This window comes from Vombatus ursinus, unplaced genomic scaffold (genome assembly GCF_900497805.2).
Source record: "Vombatus ursinus unplaced genomic scaffold, bare-nosed wombat genome assembly UNPS02014847.1, whole genome shotgun sequence".
NCBI classification, from domain to species: Eukaryota; Metazoa; Chordata; class Mammalia; order Diprotodontia; family Vombatidae; genus Vombatus; species Vombatus ursinus.
In genome coordinates this window covers 16,287,824-16,306,299 of record NW_020954625.1, presented here as the reverse complement: position 1 = coordinate 16,306,299, position 18,476 = coordinate 16,287,824, and the positions used below count along the sequence as shown (strand labels likewise).

Sequence of the window (18,476 nt, the reverse complement as noted above, 5' to 3'; positions counted from 1 at the left end):
ACCAGCCCTGGAGTCAGGAGGACCTGAGTTCAAATCTGGCCTCAGACACATAACACTTACTAGCTGTATGACTCTGGGCAAGTCACTTAACCCCAACTGCCCTCATAAAAAAAAAAGGGAGTAGAAAGGCCTGTGTCCTACTCTCAGGTAATATAATAATAATAATAGTTTGCATTTATATCATACTTTTGTTGTTGTTCAGTTGTGTCCAACTATTCATGACTCCATTTGGGATTTTCTTGGCAGAGATACTAGAGTAGTTTGCCATTTCTTTCTCCAGCTCATTTTACAGATGAGTCAACTGAGACAAACAGGGTGAAGTGACTTGCCCAGAGTCACACAGCTAGTAAGTGTCTGAAGCCACATTTGAAGATGAATTTTCCAGATTCCAGGCAGAGTGCTCTATCCACTGCACCACCTAGCTGTCCCATATGGATAATGATGAGGATAGGATCTAGACCCCAAAAAGGAAAAACCCTACACTTTCCCACTTGGCTAAATCTTTGGCATTTGCCTGAGGCTATAATCCTATCAACTGGCCTTTCACTGTGCCTACACCCAATCTCCCAATTCTGTTACCCTTTACCTAGCCTAGCCCTCTGTTATCTTACTTCCCTATGGCCCCGGCCATTTCTCACCTTTAGTCCTATCTAGGCTCCATTCTCCCTCAGCCACATGGTCCAGGTCCCCGGAGTTCTATTACTTCATAAACTACTTGGCCACTCCTAGATCCCTCCCATAGTCTTTCTGTATATAAGGTCCATCTTGTCTCCAGTAAGATTCCTGGATTCTTATAGTCTAGCCACTGCTTACCCATGTTCAGATTCCTTAAGAGTCTGGCCAATATGTCGGATCTTTAATAAACGTTGTCTTTGGCTGAATGAAGGCTTGGGCCGAATTCTTTCAGGCAGGACCCGTGGTTCTGATGTTGGGGTCCCAGCACCCCTAAACTTCAATAATACTTTAAGATTTACAAAGTGCTTTACAAGTATTGTCTCATTTTATCCTCACAACAACCCTATGAACCATATTCTACAATTATCATCATCATCCCTACTTTACATATGAGGAAACTGAGTCCCAAAATGTTGAAATTGGTCCAAACCATCAATTCTTTATGGAAACATGTTTCTACTTTGAGAACACCTAAGAGATAGGTACTATCATTTATCTCCAGTTTACAGATGAAGAAACTGAGGCAGACAGAGGTTGAGCGACTTGCATAGGTTTATGTAGCTAGTAAGTATCTGAGGGAGGATTTGAAATCAGGTCTTCCTGACTTAAGTGCAATGCTCTATCCACAATACCACCAATGTCCTTGAGACCTTATAGAAATCCTTTATCCTTCTGGGGCTTTGTTTCTTCATCTGCAAATGAGGCAGTTAGACTTTATAATTTCTATTGTCTATCCTTTCCAGAATCAAAAATCCCATGTGTCAGAGTAAGTAGAAAGTAATGTTCCCCAAGGCTAAGCCCCTCCTTTATCTCATTCTTTCTTTTCTTACCTCCTCCTGAACTTTGCTTTGTCTGTGGTAGTTTTAATCTCTCCCTCTCTACCCATCTTTTTCCTCATATACAACCATACTCTGATCTCCTAATACTTAAAGATTTGCCTCAGTCCAGATGCCTGATCATGCTACCAGCCCATGTCACCTTCTGCTTCTTTTTACCATGTATCATTAAAAAAATTTTTTAATCTTATTTTTATGATAAAAAAAATCTATTTTCTCTCTGTCCCATCTTCTCCTCCCCATTGGAAAGAAAATTAAAATTCTTGTAACAAATATGCATTTGCTGCCCTTCACATCTGGATTCTATTCCCACCATTCTATTGAAATTAATTATTCAAATGTTAATCTATCAACAAGCATTTTTAAAGCACCTACTATGAGTCAGGTACTGTGCCAGGTGCTGGGAATACATGTATATGGAATGAAATCGTCTCTACTCATGAAGAAATTACATCCCAACAAGGAAGACAACAGAATAAGTGTAAATATTTACAGAATAACCCTAAACCTAATAAGTACAATTATATTGAAAATAGTTAAATATACTGCAGGCTGGGAGGTGACCGTTATTAGAAGGAGAGAAGTTGGAGGGAAGAGTAGGTTTAGGGGGTGAGTTTTTGGGGCATTTTAGGTAGGAGATGCCAGTGGCACATTCAAACAGAGATATCTAGCAACCTGGTGAAAATATGTCTGGAATCCTGGGGAGAAGTTGCAGACAATGACAAAGAGTTAAGCGTTCTCTGCATTGAGTGACCTTTGTGGGAAAATTCAACACTAAGAGACCTAGAGGAACCTCAGTAATATCACCATAACGGCCAGAATGAGGAAGGTGATTGTCCTATTCTCTTGTGCCTTAGTCTTTTCATTACAGAATATCATTGCCTCCCCTTTGTTCTCGCAATGACATAATGAGGGTGATGTCTTGACTCTCTGAGGAAATTGGATTTAAGTGAAGCAGAGTGGTGCAAAGTCATCAACCTCACTCTCTCCTCCAGTCATTGGAGTGCAGTGGCAAGACATAAGTCAAGATGACCAGCGATGGCCTCTACAGAATCTTAGAGTTGGAAGAAATCAGAGACATCAAATAGCCCAGTTCTGAGGAAAACAAGAATCCTCTCCACAGCTTATCTGTCAAGTGGTCTCCTGGCCTTTGTTTAAAGACCTCCAAGGAGGGGGAAGGCACCTCATCCCAGGCAGACCTTTCAGCTTTGCGAGAGCTCTGATGGTGAGCAAGTTTTTCTCCTGACATCAAACCTAAACTGGCTTCTTTGCAACTTCTATCCACTGCCCCTGCGTCTATGCTCTGGGAACACACAAATCAAGCCTAATCTTTTCTCCAATCTTTTCAGCCCTTCAAATCAGCCAGTCAGTCATTAATCAACCAATCAATCAAACAACCATTCACTAAGCACTTGCCAGCACAGTTCCAGGTGTAGAAGATATAAATACAAAAGTGGGACTCACAGGAGTCAGTGTGTTCACAACTAAGTAAATATGGGAGATATATATCATAGGGACACAATCTTTTTTTTTTTTTGAGGAGGGAGAGGAAACATAAACAATTGGGGGGGATCCAGGAGTGTCTCTTGAAGGAGGTGACACCTTAGCTGAACCACAAAAGCAGACAGGGGTGTTCAGAGGTGAGAAGGGAACACACTCCAGTCATGAGAGACACATTGTGCAGAGACACAGAGGGGGAATGCTGTCTACAGGGGAGAGCCCAAGGGTCAGTTTGGACGGACCTTAGAGGATACTAGGAGGGGTAATATGTAACACAGGCCACAACCAGATTGGGAAGGGCTTTAATTGTCAAACAAAAATCAGTTATGGGTGATCCTTAGATCAAGCCAAAATTTGCCTCCTCCCTCCCATTGTTCCTAGTCCTATCCCCCTCAGGGCATAAAGAAGGAGTCTAATCTTCTTTCATGTGACAGCCCTTCCCCTACTTGGAGCACTATCATGCCTTTTTCCTCCTCTGCCCCTCAGTGTTCTCTTCTCTGGGCTAACCATTCTCACCAGTGGCCCTCTTGTCCCATCAATACAGAAAAGAGTCTCCACCAGAACAGATTGGAAAAGTAGTTCTCCAAACTTTGCACGGAAGACATAAGATGATGGGAAGCCCATTGTTTCTGGGGCATCCCATGCCAAAGGAATGAGGTGCCCATTTCATCTATTTGGCCTCTCTATACTCCCCTGCATACTCTGGAGTCCTCTTCTGTAATCCTTTGTCTTCAGATCAAATCATTTTCCTTCTTTCTCTCCAGCCCAGGGCGGTGGTCCTCTAGGTGCTCGAGTGCTGTGTTTTGACCAAGTGCAAGTTTTACAGAACAAATCCTTTTATGAAGGGGATTTGTTCTGTGAAGTTTGGATTCAGTCCAAGGGCTGAACTTGAGGACCTAGAAGGCCACATGTGGCTACAGGGCTGCAGGCTCCCCACCCCAGCTCTAGCCCCTTTCCTTGGATTGCTTCCCAAGGTCTTTTGAATATTTTCTCTGCATATTCACTCTCTGGCCCTTAGTTACCATTCTAATCTCTTCCAAAATCACCTTCTCATATACCTTTCTCCTTCCCCTTGTTCATCACCACCTTATTGGGAAGCTGGAAGTTGGAATGTTAGCGAAGCATGCCCGACTTCCTTTCCTCGGTGGCTTGTTTCACCTCTCCTACCCCCAGTAGCCCCTGCTCCTGACTTCCCCTTTTTAGTTAACCCTAGACCCATTCTCTTTATCATCCAAGCTTAGAAGCTCTGATCAGTCATTGATTCCCCAGGTTCTCCTTCCTCTTTGTTAATCAATCTCCAGATCCTGGGAGGTAGTCTTGGGTTTTGAGCTGGTAGAGCACTGGGCTTGGAATGAGGAAGTCTTTCATCGAAGCCACTCACCAGCTGGGTGACCCTGGGTATTTAACTTCCTTGTGCCTTAGCTTCCCTATACGTAAAATGAAGGGAGTGTATTTGATGACCTCTGAAGTCCTTCCATCCCAGAATCCTATAGATTCTTCCACACAGCCTCCTCTGTCTCTTTTGCTTCCTAATCCTACTGCACCATTGTGACACTATGTCCAACCTCTTACCTAATCTCCCAGCCTTCAAGCTCTCCTCATACTTCTTCCATACCATTATCAGATTCTTTTCCTGAAAATAGTTCTTTGGAGGTTGGCAATCAAGGCCATCCTTCTATAATTGGTTCTATTTATCTTTCTGGCCTCATCTTGGACTTTAGCGGGGTTGTCTTTGAGTCATTTTTCAGTCCTGACTCTCTGTGACCCCATTTGGGATTTTCTTGGCAGAGACACTGGAGAGGTTTGCCATTTCCTTCTCCATTTCATTTTACAGATGAGGTAAATGAGGCAAACAAGGTGAAGTGACTTACCCAGGGTCACACAACTAGTGTGACATTTGTCTGAGGCCAAATCTGAGCTTAGGAAGATGAGTCTTCCCAACTCCAGGCTAGATACTCTAACCATTGTACCACCTAGCTCCCCACTTTTAGGGAAACCTGGCTTCAATTCCCACCTTGGTTACTTCCTAGCTATGAAAACTTGGACAAGTGACTTAATAGTTTGAACCTCAATTTCATTCTTTGTCAAATGAAGATGATATTTCTATCTCTTGCCTTCATAGCTGTAACTAGGAATCCTGGCACTTGAGGCAGATTTATTTGAGCTAAGGAGAAGAGCATCAATTAGGAGAAAGTCAGAGTGTAGCTGGGGCGGACTGGAAAGAAATCACAGGAGACAGAGTGGCCAGGGTGTTTGAAAGGTGCTGCAACTGGTGGTAGAAAAGAATGAGCCAGGTACCGAATTTAGTGGGGAGAGTGACCTGGAGGGTTACAGATGATAGCCTCAAGGCCCTGGGCAGACTGGAATGAACTTTTTTTTTTTTTTGCTTTTTGATGAGGCAATTGGGGTTAATTGACTTGCCCAGGGTCACACAGCTAGTAAGTGCCAAGTGTCTGAGGCCACATTTGAACTCGGGTCCTCCTGACTTCAGGGCCAGTGCTCTATCCACTGCGCCACCTAGTTGCCCCTTGGAATGAACTTTCAAAGATGAGAAAGGCTGCTCCCCACCTCCTGAGAAACAGGTGATAGTCTCAGGATGCAGAATAAGACACACGATTTTGGACATAACCAAAGCTGGGATTTGTTTTGCTTGAGTAAAATACGCATATATTTGTTACAAAGGTTTGTTTTTTTCTTTTGCATTGGATAAGGGGGAGAAGAGAGAAAATAAAAGCTTGTTAACTAAAAAAAAGGTTAAGGGAAAGCAAGATTAAAATAAGGTTGGTGAAGGAAAGTATCTCAGCACTCTAGTCAATAAATATTTATCAAGTCCCTTCTGTGAACCAGGCAAAGTGCTAAGTGCTGGGGACATAAAGACAGGCCCAGAGCAGTTCCTGCTTTGAAGGACCTCAGAGTCTAATGGGGAAGACAACTACATACAAATGCAACACAGTGGAGATTTTACAAAGGAATATTTCCTTCCAAAGGTCACAAATTACAAATATATGTGCACCCCAACACATGGGAGGCTTAAGCCCCCTCTCTGCTGCAGCCCCTCCATCTCTGAGAAGAGAAGGGGATTAGGTTCATCGACTCCATTTCCAAAGAGCACACTCCTAGGCCCAAGCCCAAGACCCCTGGGGCTCCGGTTGGAGGCCCCCCAGCTTCTCAGATGGTAGGCTGCTGCACCAGCCCACCTGTGATCCTGGCTCCTGGCTCCCCATCCAATGCAGATCCCCACTGGCACCAGAAACTCAGGACAAATCACACAAAGCAGAAGCAAACACCCCAGGAAAAGAGGGGAGGGAGGGAAGGGCTCAGTGCATGGCATCTAAGCTGAGGGCTAGAAGCATTGCTGAAGATGGCAGAAAGAGTCAGCCCTGGTGGTAGGGGACAGAGCAGGCTCCCTGCCAGGCAATTCGAGCATACTCAAAGTCTGGTGACATGAGAAAGGGTACCCGATAAATTGGGGCAGTGCATAGGCGGTGCAGTGGACAGAGCACTAAGCCTGGAGGCTGGAAGACTCCTCTTCCTGGGTTCAAATCCGTCCTCAGTTACGAGCTGTGTGACCCTAGGCAAGTCACTGCACCCTGTCTGCCTCAGTTCCTCATCTGTAAAAACGAGCTGGCAATGGCAAACCATTCCAGTGTTTTTGACAAGACCACCTCAAATGGGGTCACAAAGAGTCGGACACGATGGAATAAGATTCCTGCAGCAGGTAGGGCTTTGGCTGAGATATGAGGGAAGCCTGAAGCCCGGCGGCTGAGATGAGGAGGGAGGGCATTCCAGGCGAGGGAAACGGCTAGGGAAAAAGCTCGGAGTCGGGAGAGGGATGCTCTTGTTCGTGGAACAGCCAGGAGCCACACTCAGCAGTACACGCTGCACTAGGATGCGTTAAATCTCCTGTTTCACTGATGAGTAAACCGAGGCTGAGAGGTTGAGTCACTTCCCAAGGCCACAAAGCTTCTAGGAGATAGATGGACCAAGATTGCAGCCCGGCTCCTCCTCACTCCTGGGGAACAGAGCCCGCGTTTGCTCTCCGAGTACGCCCGGAGAAGGGCAGGCAGCCTTACACACGTGCCGCTTGCCCGAGGACTCTCAAGTGCGCAGGCGCGGCTGGAAGGTCCGTGCCCCCACCCCCTCCGGGAGCCTCGCCGGCCTTCTCTTCCGGGGTGGCGCATGCGCCCTCGCCGCGTCTGTGGCCGCGCGGCTCCCCTACCGGAAGTGGTCCTTTCCTCCCTCCCACAATGCCCCGCGTGTGGCGGGGACCGGAGGCTCCTCACGCGCGGACACAAACCCGCTCGGGACTCGCCGCCACCGCCGCCGCCTCTGCGGGCTGAGGGAGGACGGGACCGGGCCGAGGCATGGCGCTGCTGCGGGGAAGCTGGGGGGCGCTGAGGGTCCTGGGCCGGCCCGCCGCCCTCCGGGCCCCCGCCGCCGCAGCCGACCGAGGGCTGCTGGAGCCGCCCCCGCCGAGGTGAGAGACAGGCCTCCGGGGCCCGGGGGCGCCGCATGCAGCAGGCGCCCACTCCATGCGGGCCTCGGCCGGGCCGGCCCGCTTGCTCCGTGCGGGAGGGAGGAAGGTCCGAGCACGGCGCCGGACGGGACCGACCCCCGGGTGCGGCCTCCGAGGCTTTTTGGGGCTTGGACCCGCGGCCGCCTGCTCTCGGCCTCAGTTTCCCCATTTGTAAAGCGGCTGAGCGTTTCCATCGCGGGGCGCCGTGGAGGTGGGGGCGGGCCGGCTCCCTCCGTGCGAGGACGGGGCTCGGGGTTTGAATCCTGCTTCTGCCCGGGAAACCGGGGCCGGGCCCTTCCCCCTGGGCTCCGCTCCTTCCGTTCTCCTCGGTTCTGCGAGCCTTTATCGAGCGCCTGCTGTGTGCGGGGCGCGGGGCCGGGTGTCGGGGACACGGAGGAGTTTAAAGTGCCCGCCGTGGGGCGCCCGCGTGGATCCGATGCGGAGGTTGGAGCAGCCGCGGGGCCCTTCGAGTCGCGCCGATCCCTCGTGGGAGCCCCGGCCTCCGGGGGTCCGAGGCGCCCCCCAAAACGGATCCTGGAGGAAACGCTAGGACGGTAACAAATATAGTTTCCAAAATGCCAAAAACGCCCCAAAACGTTTGCAGACCCCAAGGTGAGGCGCCCCGACCCAGAGCTGGGGGCGCATCCTCATCCGACCGGGGAGGAGAATGACACCCAGAGAAGGGAGGGGGCGCTTGTCCACCCCCCCACCCCCTTCCGTGTGACGTTTACAGACTTCTTAGTATCTCCACATCGTATGCACATAGATATCTGTGTACACAGCCGTACTAATGTAAGCATCTCGAGGGCCAGGACAGCTTCATTTTCTGTCTAAGGATCCCCAGTGATGAGCATATTGTAAATCTTAGTCAGCTTTTTGATCAGTAGAACACCAGTAGCGATCTTTGCACTACCTACCTCAGAGACTTGTGTGATTAAGCACCTTAAGGCTAGTGCTGTTTAAGTGTGGACACGTGTTTATTCTAAGAGATCATTAACAAACACCTGCATCTAAACGCAACTTTTATTTACAGCAGTTCTGTCTGTGGATTGGAGTGGTTTATGAAAGACTGTACTTTATCTAATGCTCCAAAGAAACCTTGGTCTTCATACATTCGTTTTTCAATGGAACATCGACCCATACTCAAAGAACAAAATCCAGGTAAGTTACTTCTGATGGAAGTCTGCTTCTCCATGGCGCCTCATGGAAATAGCACAGAAAAGAAAGCGTGAAACTTTTATTGCTGATCTGGAGCTGCCATTGACGGTTGTGTCACTTGACCTTTTTATGTTTCCTCATTTGTAACAAGGAGACAAGCTGTTGAATCCATGCCCCTCTCTATCAAGGCAGGGTGCTGTGATGATACCCAGAGAGTAAGTGAAAGGCTTTGAGTTTTTTAGAAGCTATATAACTTCGAAAATAAATGCTTTTCACAAGGTTCTGAAAAGAGGCTCCTTGAGGAGTAATTAGGTGAGTTGTCGGGCTACATCTTCAAGAAGATGCCAGGTGACCTCCGGGCTAGAAGCCAGCCGTGGTTCCGTTTGATATCTTGGTTCCTGCCAGTTTTATGGCGCTGCAGTCATTTGAAATAGTGACCCTTAACTCAAAAGGAACAGCCGAAAGATTGGCATAGTGAAGGGAGAGGATCCACAGAGAGTGGCCGTTCCTTCCATTTATAAGGTTTTATGTGAAGCTTTTGTGGCTCTGGTGAAGTCTCTTCTGAAGCTTTCTTGTGCCATCGGTGACCTTGGACATTTAAAGACTATGCCAGTGGAGTATAAGTGCTTCAAGTTTGGGTCCAGAACGGAATTGTGGTGTGTTTGTTGTCCAAGGACCATGGTGGCCAAGTTCAGAGGGACTTTATCACAGGGTGACGAAGTTTATGGTCATCGTGTTTCTCAAGGACGGTATCAATCAATCTGGAAGCTTTTATTAAGTGCCTGCTGTGCTCCATGTGCCATGCTAGGTGCCCTGGGTTGTAGTCTATGTATGTTGTGGGGGGCACCTATATGGATGAAATAACAGGTGTTTGAGGTGTTGCAGCGTTGAGGTTGGAAGCACCAGGTGGTGGTAAGAGCAAGTGAGTAGGATCGCATGCTCCCCCAAAACAAGATACACCAGGGCGTTTGCCTGCTAGTCTGACAGCATTTTAAGGAAGCAGTAACCTATTTTTAAGACTGTTAGAGATCACTGAAGTTCTGAAAGACTGAGGACACTCATCCGTTTGATCTCATTTCTCTTCTTCAACCGTAAAGATGACAAAATCATGGCAATGTGTGCTAAGAAAGGAGTAGCAAGTAGCATGTTCTTTTAAACTAGGTCATATTCCCCTAACTTTATTGTGGCCGGGGTGGGGGGAAAATATCCTTTTTAAAAACCTGCATCTCGCTCTTGCAGTTGAGGAAAGAAACATGAGAGTAGTGGATGAATTTGAGGATAATGCAGTATGTTTCAGATATTTTCATGAAGAAATACAAAGTAGTAGTATCTAAAATGAGACCATTGGGTTATTTTTTTTCAAGGTGCTCAATATAAAACTTCAAATGATTTGGAGCCCAGCAAGATCTGCTCTTCTGAGGTTCATCACGGATGTCATGTCAATTTAGCTTGTCCTAGGAATTAATTTGTGTGTGGTAACTGTCAACTAAAAGTCAGTAAAGATTAGAGAGGACTTTGAAGCTGTTTAGGAGATCTTTGTTTTGGATCATTTGACTCAAGTTCAGATAGTGCTTAGGTTATTGGCATAAGGATTTTGTAATATAAATTAGGAGAAGATACCAGTGAATTAGACTTTTTTAGAAATCTTTAGTCATGAGGAAAGTAAAATTGAAATGTTCTTTAATTTCATTCTTATCTTCAGATTTGAAAAACACAGAGATAATTAAGAAGCTTGCTGAAGCTTGGAGGGAGCTTCCAGAATCACAGAAGAAAGTGAGTGTAGTTCCTTGCCACCATCCTGGGCTATTGCTAGTGCCATGAATTTTAGAGGTCGTTAAGCCAGTGTTCATGGATAATGAAAAAACTCAATCTTATAACCTATATTTTTTACTCACTCTGTAGCATACTCGGAAAGAATACTTACCTCCAGTCTGAAAAGCTTAGGTCCATGCACCAATATTTGTTAGCTCTCAGTCTGTGTTAGTCATGTTACCCTCCTCAGCCTTTATTGGAATGAGAGAGTGCTCACTTTTGTACAGTCTGCCTTACAAGGTAGATTAAGGAAAATGTCTTGTGTTCTTTAACTATTCTATAGAAATATGAGCACTCAGGACCATTAAGTCCTTATGTAGATAGAATAGAGATGGTAAAGCAAGTGTATGCATTGAGGCAGCTATAATGGGTTTTAGGAAAGAATGTACCCTGCTTTTTAAAAAATTTTAATTTTTTTCAGTGACCAAAAATTCGTTTTCTCTCTTTACCTTTCTCTCTTAGAGGAAACCCCCCCCCCCCAACTCTTAAAACAATTATGTATAGTCTATGTATGCCTTATTCAGTATGAAAAGACGACTTTAAGATTTTTTGTGCTTATAAAAATTCTGTTTCAGTGAAGCTATTGAATCTCATTAGTGAGTGGTATTTGCATTCTTGAAGTATAGTTTAATTTTCAGTAAAAATGTCTTTTAAATAGTTCCCTATAGTTGGAAAAATAGTTGTACACGATGCCAGCATGTTTAGCTGCCTCCCCAGTAACTAAAGTTTCCTATGTCTAAAGCTTTGTGGTTTGCTTTCCCTACCAAGTTTGGTGTAATGTACTTAGCTGCAACAGCTTAGTGATAATAACTCTTGGTTTTTGTGCTTTTTGTATGTTTAGGTATATAAAGAGGCTACCAACGCAGCTTTAAAAATATACAAAGAAGAGGCCTTGAAATACAGATCACAGCTCGATCCTAATCAGAAAAAAATTTTAAGAGAAGAGAGCCGTCGAAAAAAGGCTAGAAGGGAATTAATAAAGAAAAAAAGAGTGAGTTTGAACCTGATTTCTCATCTGACAAAGGACCAAATTTGACATAAATATCTAACTGTTTGTACTTCTGTTAGTGTTTTTTTAAAAAGTTTTCCTTATTATAAATTTGAAAAACATGAACATTTCTCTATATAAAGAACAGAAAAAAAATGCATTTGAACCATGGCTCCACTGTGCACAATTTGTATTTTGTTTTTGGCTTTGTATATTTCAAATTTCACATGGTAATTTCAATACTGTCTTAGTTACTTGTGTGTATTGGGGGTGGGGGGGGGCGATGTTTCTTAATTTGCCATTTAGAGTAGGGCCTCATTGATTTGGTCTACTTAGGTCTGAGAACAATCGAATTAGGCATAGCTCTCTATCTAGTTCACTGGACCATTTATTGCCAACCTTTATCAGCCTTTGGCCAGTGGCCTCATTGCATTTGACCCTATAAGCAGTGATGAATAAGACCTCAGGTGGCACACTTGGTTGGAGAAGTTCATCAGCTTTGTATGTTGGTTTCATGATGGCATGCTTGCCCGGGGTTCTGGATACTGGACAACGCTCTTGTGCTTTCCCAGTCAGCAGTGGAGTGAAACAAGGCTGTGTGCTTGCTCCCATGCTTTTTAGCATGATATTTTCAGCGATGTTGTCAAATGCTTTCAATGAGGATGAATATGGCATCAAGGTCAGCTACCACGCTGATGGTAAATTTTTCAACTTGAAAAGACTATAAGCCGAAACCAAAGTGGAGGTAGTGTTGGTGCTGTGGTTTTCTGCTTGCAGAGGATTGTGCACTCAGTGCAGCTTCTGAAGCTGAGAGGCAACAAAGTATGGATCAGTTCTCTGTTGCTTGTGCTAATTTTGGTCTAACAATTGACTATAAGAAAACACAGATGCTCCATCAGCCACCACCACACCATCCCTACGTGGAACTATTGGTTACAGCAAATGGAGAAGTTTTGAATACTGTGGATAAGTTCACTTACCTTTGTAGTGTACTTTTCAGGGATGTACACATTGATAAAAGAGGTTGACACATGCATTGGCAGAGCTAGCTCAGTGTCTGAGAGGCTCCAGAGGAAGGTATGGGAGAGAAGACGTATTAGACTGATTACCAAACTGAAGGTCTATAGAGCTGTTGTACTGACCTCATTGTTGTATGCCTGTGAGACCTGGACAGTACACCAGTGCCATGCTAGGAAACTGAATCGCTTCCATTTGAATTGTCTTAGGAAGATTCTGAAGATCACCTGGCAGGATGAGATACCAGACACTGAGGTCCTTCCTTGAGCTAAACTGCCAAGCGTTCAAGCTCTGCTGCAGAGAGCACAGCTCTGATGGGCTGGCCGTGTTGTCGGACTGCAAAATGAAAAGACTTTTATGGGGAACTCACACAGCACAAACGTTCACATGCTGGTCAGAAAAAGCAACAAGGACACTCTCAAGGTCTCTCTTAAGAACTTTGGAATTGATCGTGTGACGTGGGAGACACTGGCACAAGACTGCTCGGCATGGCGTGCCCACATCAGAAAAAGGGCTGTGCTTTATGAGCAAAGCAGAATTGAGATAGCTTGAGAGAGATGCAAGATACTCAAACTTAGAGAATCCCGAAGATTCCCAAGGACTATTTGTGCCCGACCTGTGGTAGAGCATTCCGAGCTGGTGTTGGTCTGATCAGCCAGTCGGATGCACTAAAACTTGACTCTGACCTAGGGATGCCATTTTGGTCCTCTTCTAAAACGGAAGACACCAACATCGTCTACCAGCCTCAGGATCATTCTTCCACTTGTCTCCATGACTAGTACCTGATCCATTTTTTCATGACTAGCACCTGATCCATTTTTTTTTGGTCTCTATCTCCTGTTATCAAAGCGAGTTGTATGTTTATGTTGACAACAACTTGATACCCACTTCTTGTAGCCAGTGATACTTGATTTTTATGTGGCACTTTAAGTTTTACTGAGTGTTCAGAATTGCAGATACCTTATTTATTTTTGTCACCAAAATATGAGATAGTTCCTGATGATGCCCAGATTGACTTTTTTCTTTTAAAGCACCGAGCAAAGAAGAAACTAGGTAAGTGAGTTGATGAACTCGTTTAAAAACAGTGTGACTTTGAGTTCAGCTGCCTTACTTGGTTTGACTTTCTTTTTAATATCATGCCTCTCCTTTAAAAAGTTTTATATGTAACGCAAACATTTTCTTCATCCAATTATATTTCATGGTGAAATTGATCATAATTTTGGAGACTTGTTCATGGATAGAACATTCGTGTCAAAGAACATTTGTCAGTGCATCATTGGAAAGACCTTGATACTGGAATTGCATCTAACTCCTTTAAAATTTAATTTAATTTTTCTTAATGAATGAAAATCTTATTTTCTTTCATGGATATAAAAAGAAAAAATCTTTGCAACAAATATGCATAGTCAAGCAAAATGAAACTCCTACATTGTCCATGCTAAACAGAAGTGTCTTAATCTTTCCCTGGAGTCAATTACCTTTCAGAAGGTGTGTGGAGCATGTTTTATCATTCATCTTTAAATCATAAGTGGTCATTGTAGTGATCAGAATTAATTTTTGCCCTTGTGATATTTTTGTATTAATTATTCTGCTGGTTCTGCTAACTTCACTCTACATTAGTTCCTCAAAGTCTTCCTAGGTTTCTATGAAGACTTCATTTTTTTTTTTTGTGACTATTGTTAAGATTTGGTTTCTTCCTCTGAAAACTGCCTTTTCTCATCTTTTGATAATGTTTCAATTGGAGAATGACTGTAAATATGAATCAGTTCCTTGTACATCATGGAAATGAGACCTTTTGTTAGAGAAGCTTCCTAGAAGATTTTTTCCCCATTTATCTACAATTCTAGTGGTTTCTAATTCTAAAATGGTTTTATTTGTGTAAAAACTTGATTTTATATAATCAAAGTCATTTATTATATCTTTTGTGATTCTTACTATCCTTTGTTTGGTCATGAACTGCCCCCCTCTCCATAGGTCTGACAGGTAATTTTTTCCTTGCTCCACTAACTTGTTAATACCATCCTTTATGTCTTAAGTTGTGTCCCCATTTGGAGGTTTTCTTGGTGTGCAATATGAGATGTTGGTCTGTATCTAATTTCTGTCAGACCATTTTCCTATTTTCCCAGAAATTTCTAACTTTTTTTTTTTTAATTCAGGAATTAACCATCTTTGGAAAGCCCAAAAAACCTCGCTCAGGTTATAACATTTTTATTTCTGAACACTTTAAAGAAGCAAAAGGGACTTCAGCACAGGTAAAGCAAAATAATATTTGATAATTACATAGTGTTACATGCATTACCTTGTTGATCCTCAAGCTCAATAATCAAGTATTATCATCATCATTTTATAGATAATCTTTAAAGCCTCATTTTCTTAAGTGATATATCTAGGGTCATGAGCTAAGTGATAGGCCCTAAGATAAATTCAGAATTTTCTCACCCTAGGCTCTACTGTAGAGCCATATCAGTTACATTTGAACCTTAAATCTGAAGGTCATTAAAGGCCCTTGTTTAAGGGTGTCATTCACTAGACAGATCTGTGCTACATCTCAGGTGCTGAGGACAGTGCCAAGTCTTGAACGTAAGAAGCATTCAGGATTTTCATGTAAAGATTTCATTTTTTGACCATATTTTCCTGTCACTCCATTCCATATGGTCTAATTGGTCAGCATTTCAGAAATCCTTACCTTTTTTTTTAACTTTTACTTAGAAACTTGTATTAGAGATAATCTAGTTGATATGATCATAGATTTAGACCTTGGAGGTCATCTAGTTTAACCCCCTTATTTTGCAGACAAGGAAATGAAGGCTCTTGGAAAGGAAGTGGAAATAAATGACCCACTAGGTTTTGAACCCAAGCCTTCTGACTAGATCCATCAGTATTTTACAGGTGACGCAATTATGACTTAGATGAAATGACTTTTCCAGGGCCAATTGACCAGTAAGAGTGAGCCTTAGAGATTTGTGAACCTGTAGATACTTTGACGCAGAGGTTTCAGAATGAGCCATAGAACTGAGAAGAAATGAAAAATCCTGTAGCTTTTGCAGTTGGGGTGATTATATGTGCCTGATTTTGAGCCGCCTTTCTGCAAATTGATAGCTACACACATATATTTAGTTGAGAGTATTTTTAAGTTTAGAGTAGAATGATGTTAGAAATTGGTCAGGTGTTAACTGTTGCTTTTACAAAATATCTGGATTTCTTGAGTTCCAAGAGAAACCATAAAATGAGTTATTTTTCTTTTGTTTCTTCTATCTCCCTCCCCCTCCCCCAAAAGGAACTAAACAAAAATATGTTATTTTTTAGCAAATGATGAAGATTTTAAATGAAGAGTGGAAACATCTGTCATCATCTCGGAAGCAGGTACCATCATAGGATCCTAGATTTAGATCTAGAATGCAGTTTTTATTGCTTGAAGAGACCTTGGAGGTTATTCAGTCAGTCCCCTCAATTTACACATGAGGAAATTGAGGCCTAAAGAAATTAAATGACTTAACCAGGGCCACAGAGCTTGTAGGATTTGAACCAAGTTTTCTAGATTCCATATCCTGTAAATCTTTGCACTGAATCACAATTTCAGGTAAAATTTTTAGTCTCAAATGCTCAAGTAGAATATTCATTCAAAGCTTGGTGTACAGAGAACTTGATGCTGCTAACAAGACAGTTAAAATATTTTGAAAGGATTTTTGTATTTGTTCTGGGCCTGGACTCATGATTTTATCGGTATAGGGCACTCCCAGGGGAGGAAAATCCCTCTACCACTGCAGGACAGCACTTCCTCTGCCTTTTATACTTTGTAGATATTTGCCCAGAGCACTGGGGCCATGCAGCCAGTAGGTGTCAGAGGTGGGACTTAGGAAGATCTGAGGTCTTCCTGGCTTTGAGGCCGGCTCTCTAGACAGAAGAGCGTGTTGCTTTTCTTTTACAGATTCCTGTAAAATGATTTGGGGGGGGGGCATCAAACCCAAGGTTTTTTTCTCCCCATTGCTCAAAACTATGAAGTTGTTCCTTAACTGAGTTTAAATTTCACCTTTATATACAAGCTGCACAAGGTTTCCCCTGTCTCTGCCCCGGGGTAATGAATTTTCTTCTTTAGAAAGGTTTTATTGGAACATAAAGGTCATCATTTCACAAATCCCTCCCTTCTAACAAAAAAAAAATACAATTAAGCAAAACAAATGAGCCATGTCTGATAACATATTTTTGTAATTCACTGCCTTTTCTCTGGGCTTCACTAATGTCATAGTTATCACTGCTTCAGTCAGGTGTCTGATGTCTTTGAGGGTTGTCCTTTGTATTCTTGTCATCATACAAAATTGCCCTTCCGTTTCTGCTTGCTTCCTTATTTATCAGTTCATACAAGTCTTCTTAAGTTTCTGTGAATTCCTCATGCTTTTCATTTCTTATGGCACTGTAATATTCTGTTACCTTCATATAGCACAGTTTATCCACATTCCTCAAAGGATTGAGCATCAGCTTTCTTGTGCTGACATGTTTCCTCCCTGCCAAAAAAAGTGCTGCTGTGACTTTTTTGTACATGTGGGACAGTAGCCTGGGGGTCATTATTGTTTCATAGGCTGTGCATCCTTTAGTGGCTTTGTGATTAACTCTTTCACATGTAGATGTGTATCCTTGTCGGTCCTCTTCTTTCCTCTCCCTTTTTCCACGATCATCTGCTCTCTCTCCTAGAGGTGGTTAAGTTCCACCTATATTTGTAAGATAGTATAGATTTAGCTGTTTCGGAGAGAAAAAGGAGATTTGCTCTAAGAAGTTACTGAACAACTGTATATTCCTTCCTCAGGTATATCTGCAACTTGCCGAAGATGATAAAATTCGTTATGAAAATGAAATTAAATCGTGGGAAGAAAAAATGCTTGAAATTGGACGAGATGATCTTTTACGTTTTAGGAAGCTAAAAGCCAAAATTGGAAAACACCTTGAAGACATCTATTGATGTTTGCTTCTTCGTAGTGAATATGATAAATACTCACGAACCAATCAGGTCTCTGTCTATGCAGGACTGTGGCAAACTTTCTAAGAATGATGTTGGCGAACATTTTGTATTAATTTACTTTTTGTTAACATATGGACTTCAGACAGTATGCTGACATATTTTGGATTAGCTCCTAGCTATGGATACTCCACTGGCATAGACTCAGACTGAATTTAGACATATTTGCTTTTGGAACTACTGAATACCAAAAAAATTCATGTAAGTGTAGGAGGGATTAATGTTACCTTTAGATAAAAGTAAATCAAACTGTGAAATATTTTTGATACTGGATGATGACAAGAAAGTATTCTTGTTTCCTAATGAGGAAACAAGCATTTGCTTTTCTCCAATTGTCTTAAATTATAGAAGCCACAGTGGTCTAAGCTATCACTGTTGTGGATTTTTAAAGAATGAGAAACTGACCTAGGTAAATTTCAGTACCTAGGCAGGTTCTAATTCCTAGGTAATACTAGCTCATAGAGTATTCAGAGGTGATGAGTGGACACACATACAATTGCTGATTTCATTTATGACTTTTTTAAAAACTACTGAAGGATTTGTAAATGTTTCCATCCATCCTTTTCTTTGTAAAGTAAAAAGATTATGTCAACTCTGTGCACATTGGTGTTTATATCACAGAGAATAAAATCTTCTAATGTATTCTACCTAATTTACATACTTAAATATGTCCTAAAAACAATGTTATAGTTTTTTCTTTTAGTGGGTATTAGGTTTTTTACAAAAATCAATAAGTGTCGTGTGCCAGGCACTGGGCTTGGGCATTGGGTATACAAGTTTCAAGTATGAAATGTTATACTTGAAATGAGTTCAAAATTATTTTCAAATGTTTTCTACTCCTAAATAGAACAGTTCTCCATCCAGTATCAATTTTTATTGTGATGTGTAAAGGTATGCTGTAGGTATTCTACAGAATATTTAGAAACTTACCAAGTATTCTGTAAGAAGAGGAAGAATTGTTAA

At 42.8% G+C, this 18,476-nt stretch overlaps 1 protein-coding gene across 1 annotated transcript; it reads left to right on the top strand.

Annotated features, from left to right (window-relative positions):
* Positions 1-7,360: 7,360 nt before the first annotated feature.
* TFAM (transcription factor A, mitochondrial) lies at positions 7,361-18,169 on the top strand. Its single transcript, XM_027840719.1, has 7 exons — positions 7,361-7,488; positions 8,561-8,688; positions 10,388-10,458; positions 11,339-11,488; positions 14,659-14,754; positions 15,809-15,865; positions 17,304-18,169. Exons 1-7 carry the CDS (start codon positions 7,376-7,378, stop codon positions 17,454-17,456), a joined length of 768 nt encoding a protein of 255 aa, XP_027696520.1. The 5' UTR covers positions 7,361-7,375; the 3' UTR covers positions 17,457-18,169.
* The last annotated feature ends 307 nt before the right edge of the window (positions 18,170-18,476 follow it).

Bases quoted from the DNA above. Each gene is read 5' to 3' on its own strand.
- TFAM (XM_027840719.1), top strand. From the start codon at position 7,376: ATGGCGCTGCTGCGGGGAAGCTGGGGGGCGCTGAGGGTCCTGGGCCGG. The intron at 7,489-8,560 runs GTGAGAGACAGG...TTTTATTTACAG, and splicing joins CTGGAGCCGCCCCCGCCGAG to CAGTTCTGTCTGTGGATTGG. The intron at 15,866-17,303 runs GTACCATCATAG...TTCCTTCCTCAG, and splicing joins TGTCATCATCTCGGAAGCAG to GTATATCTGCAACTTGCCGA.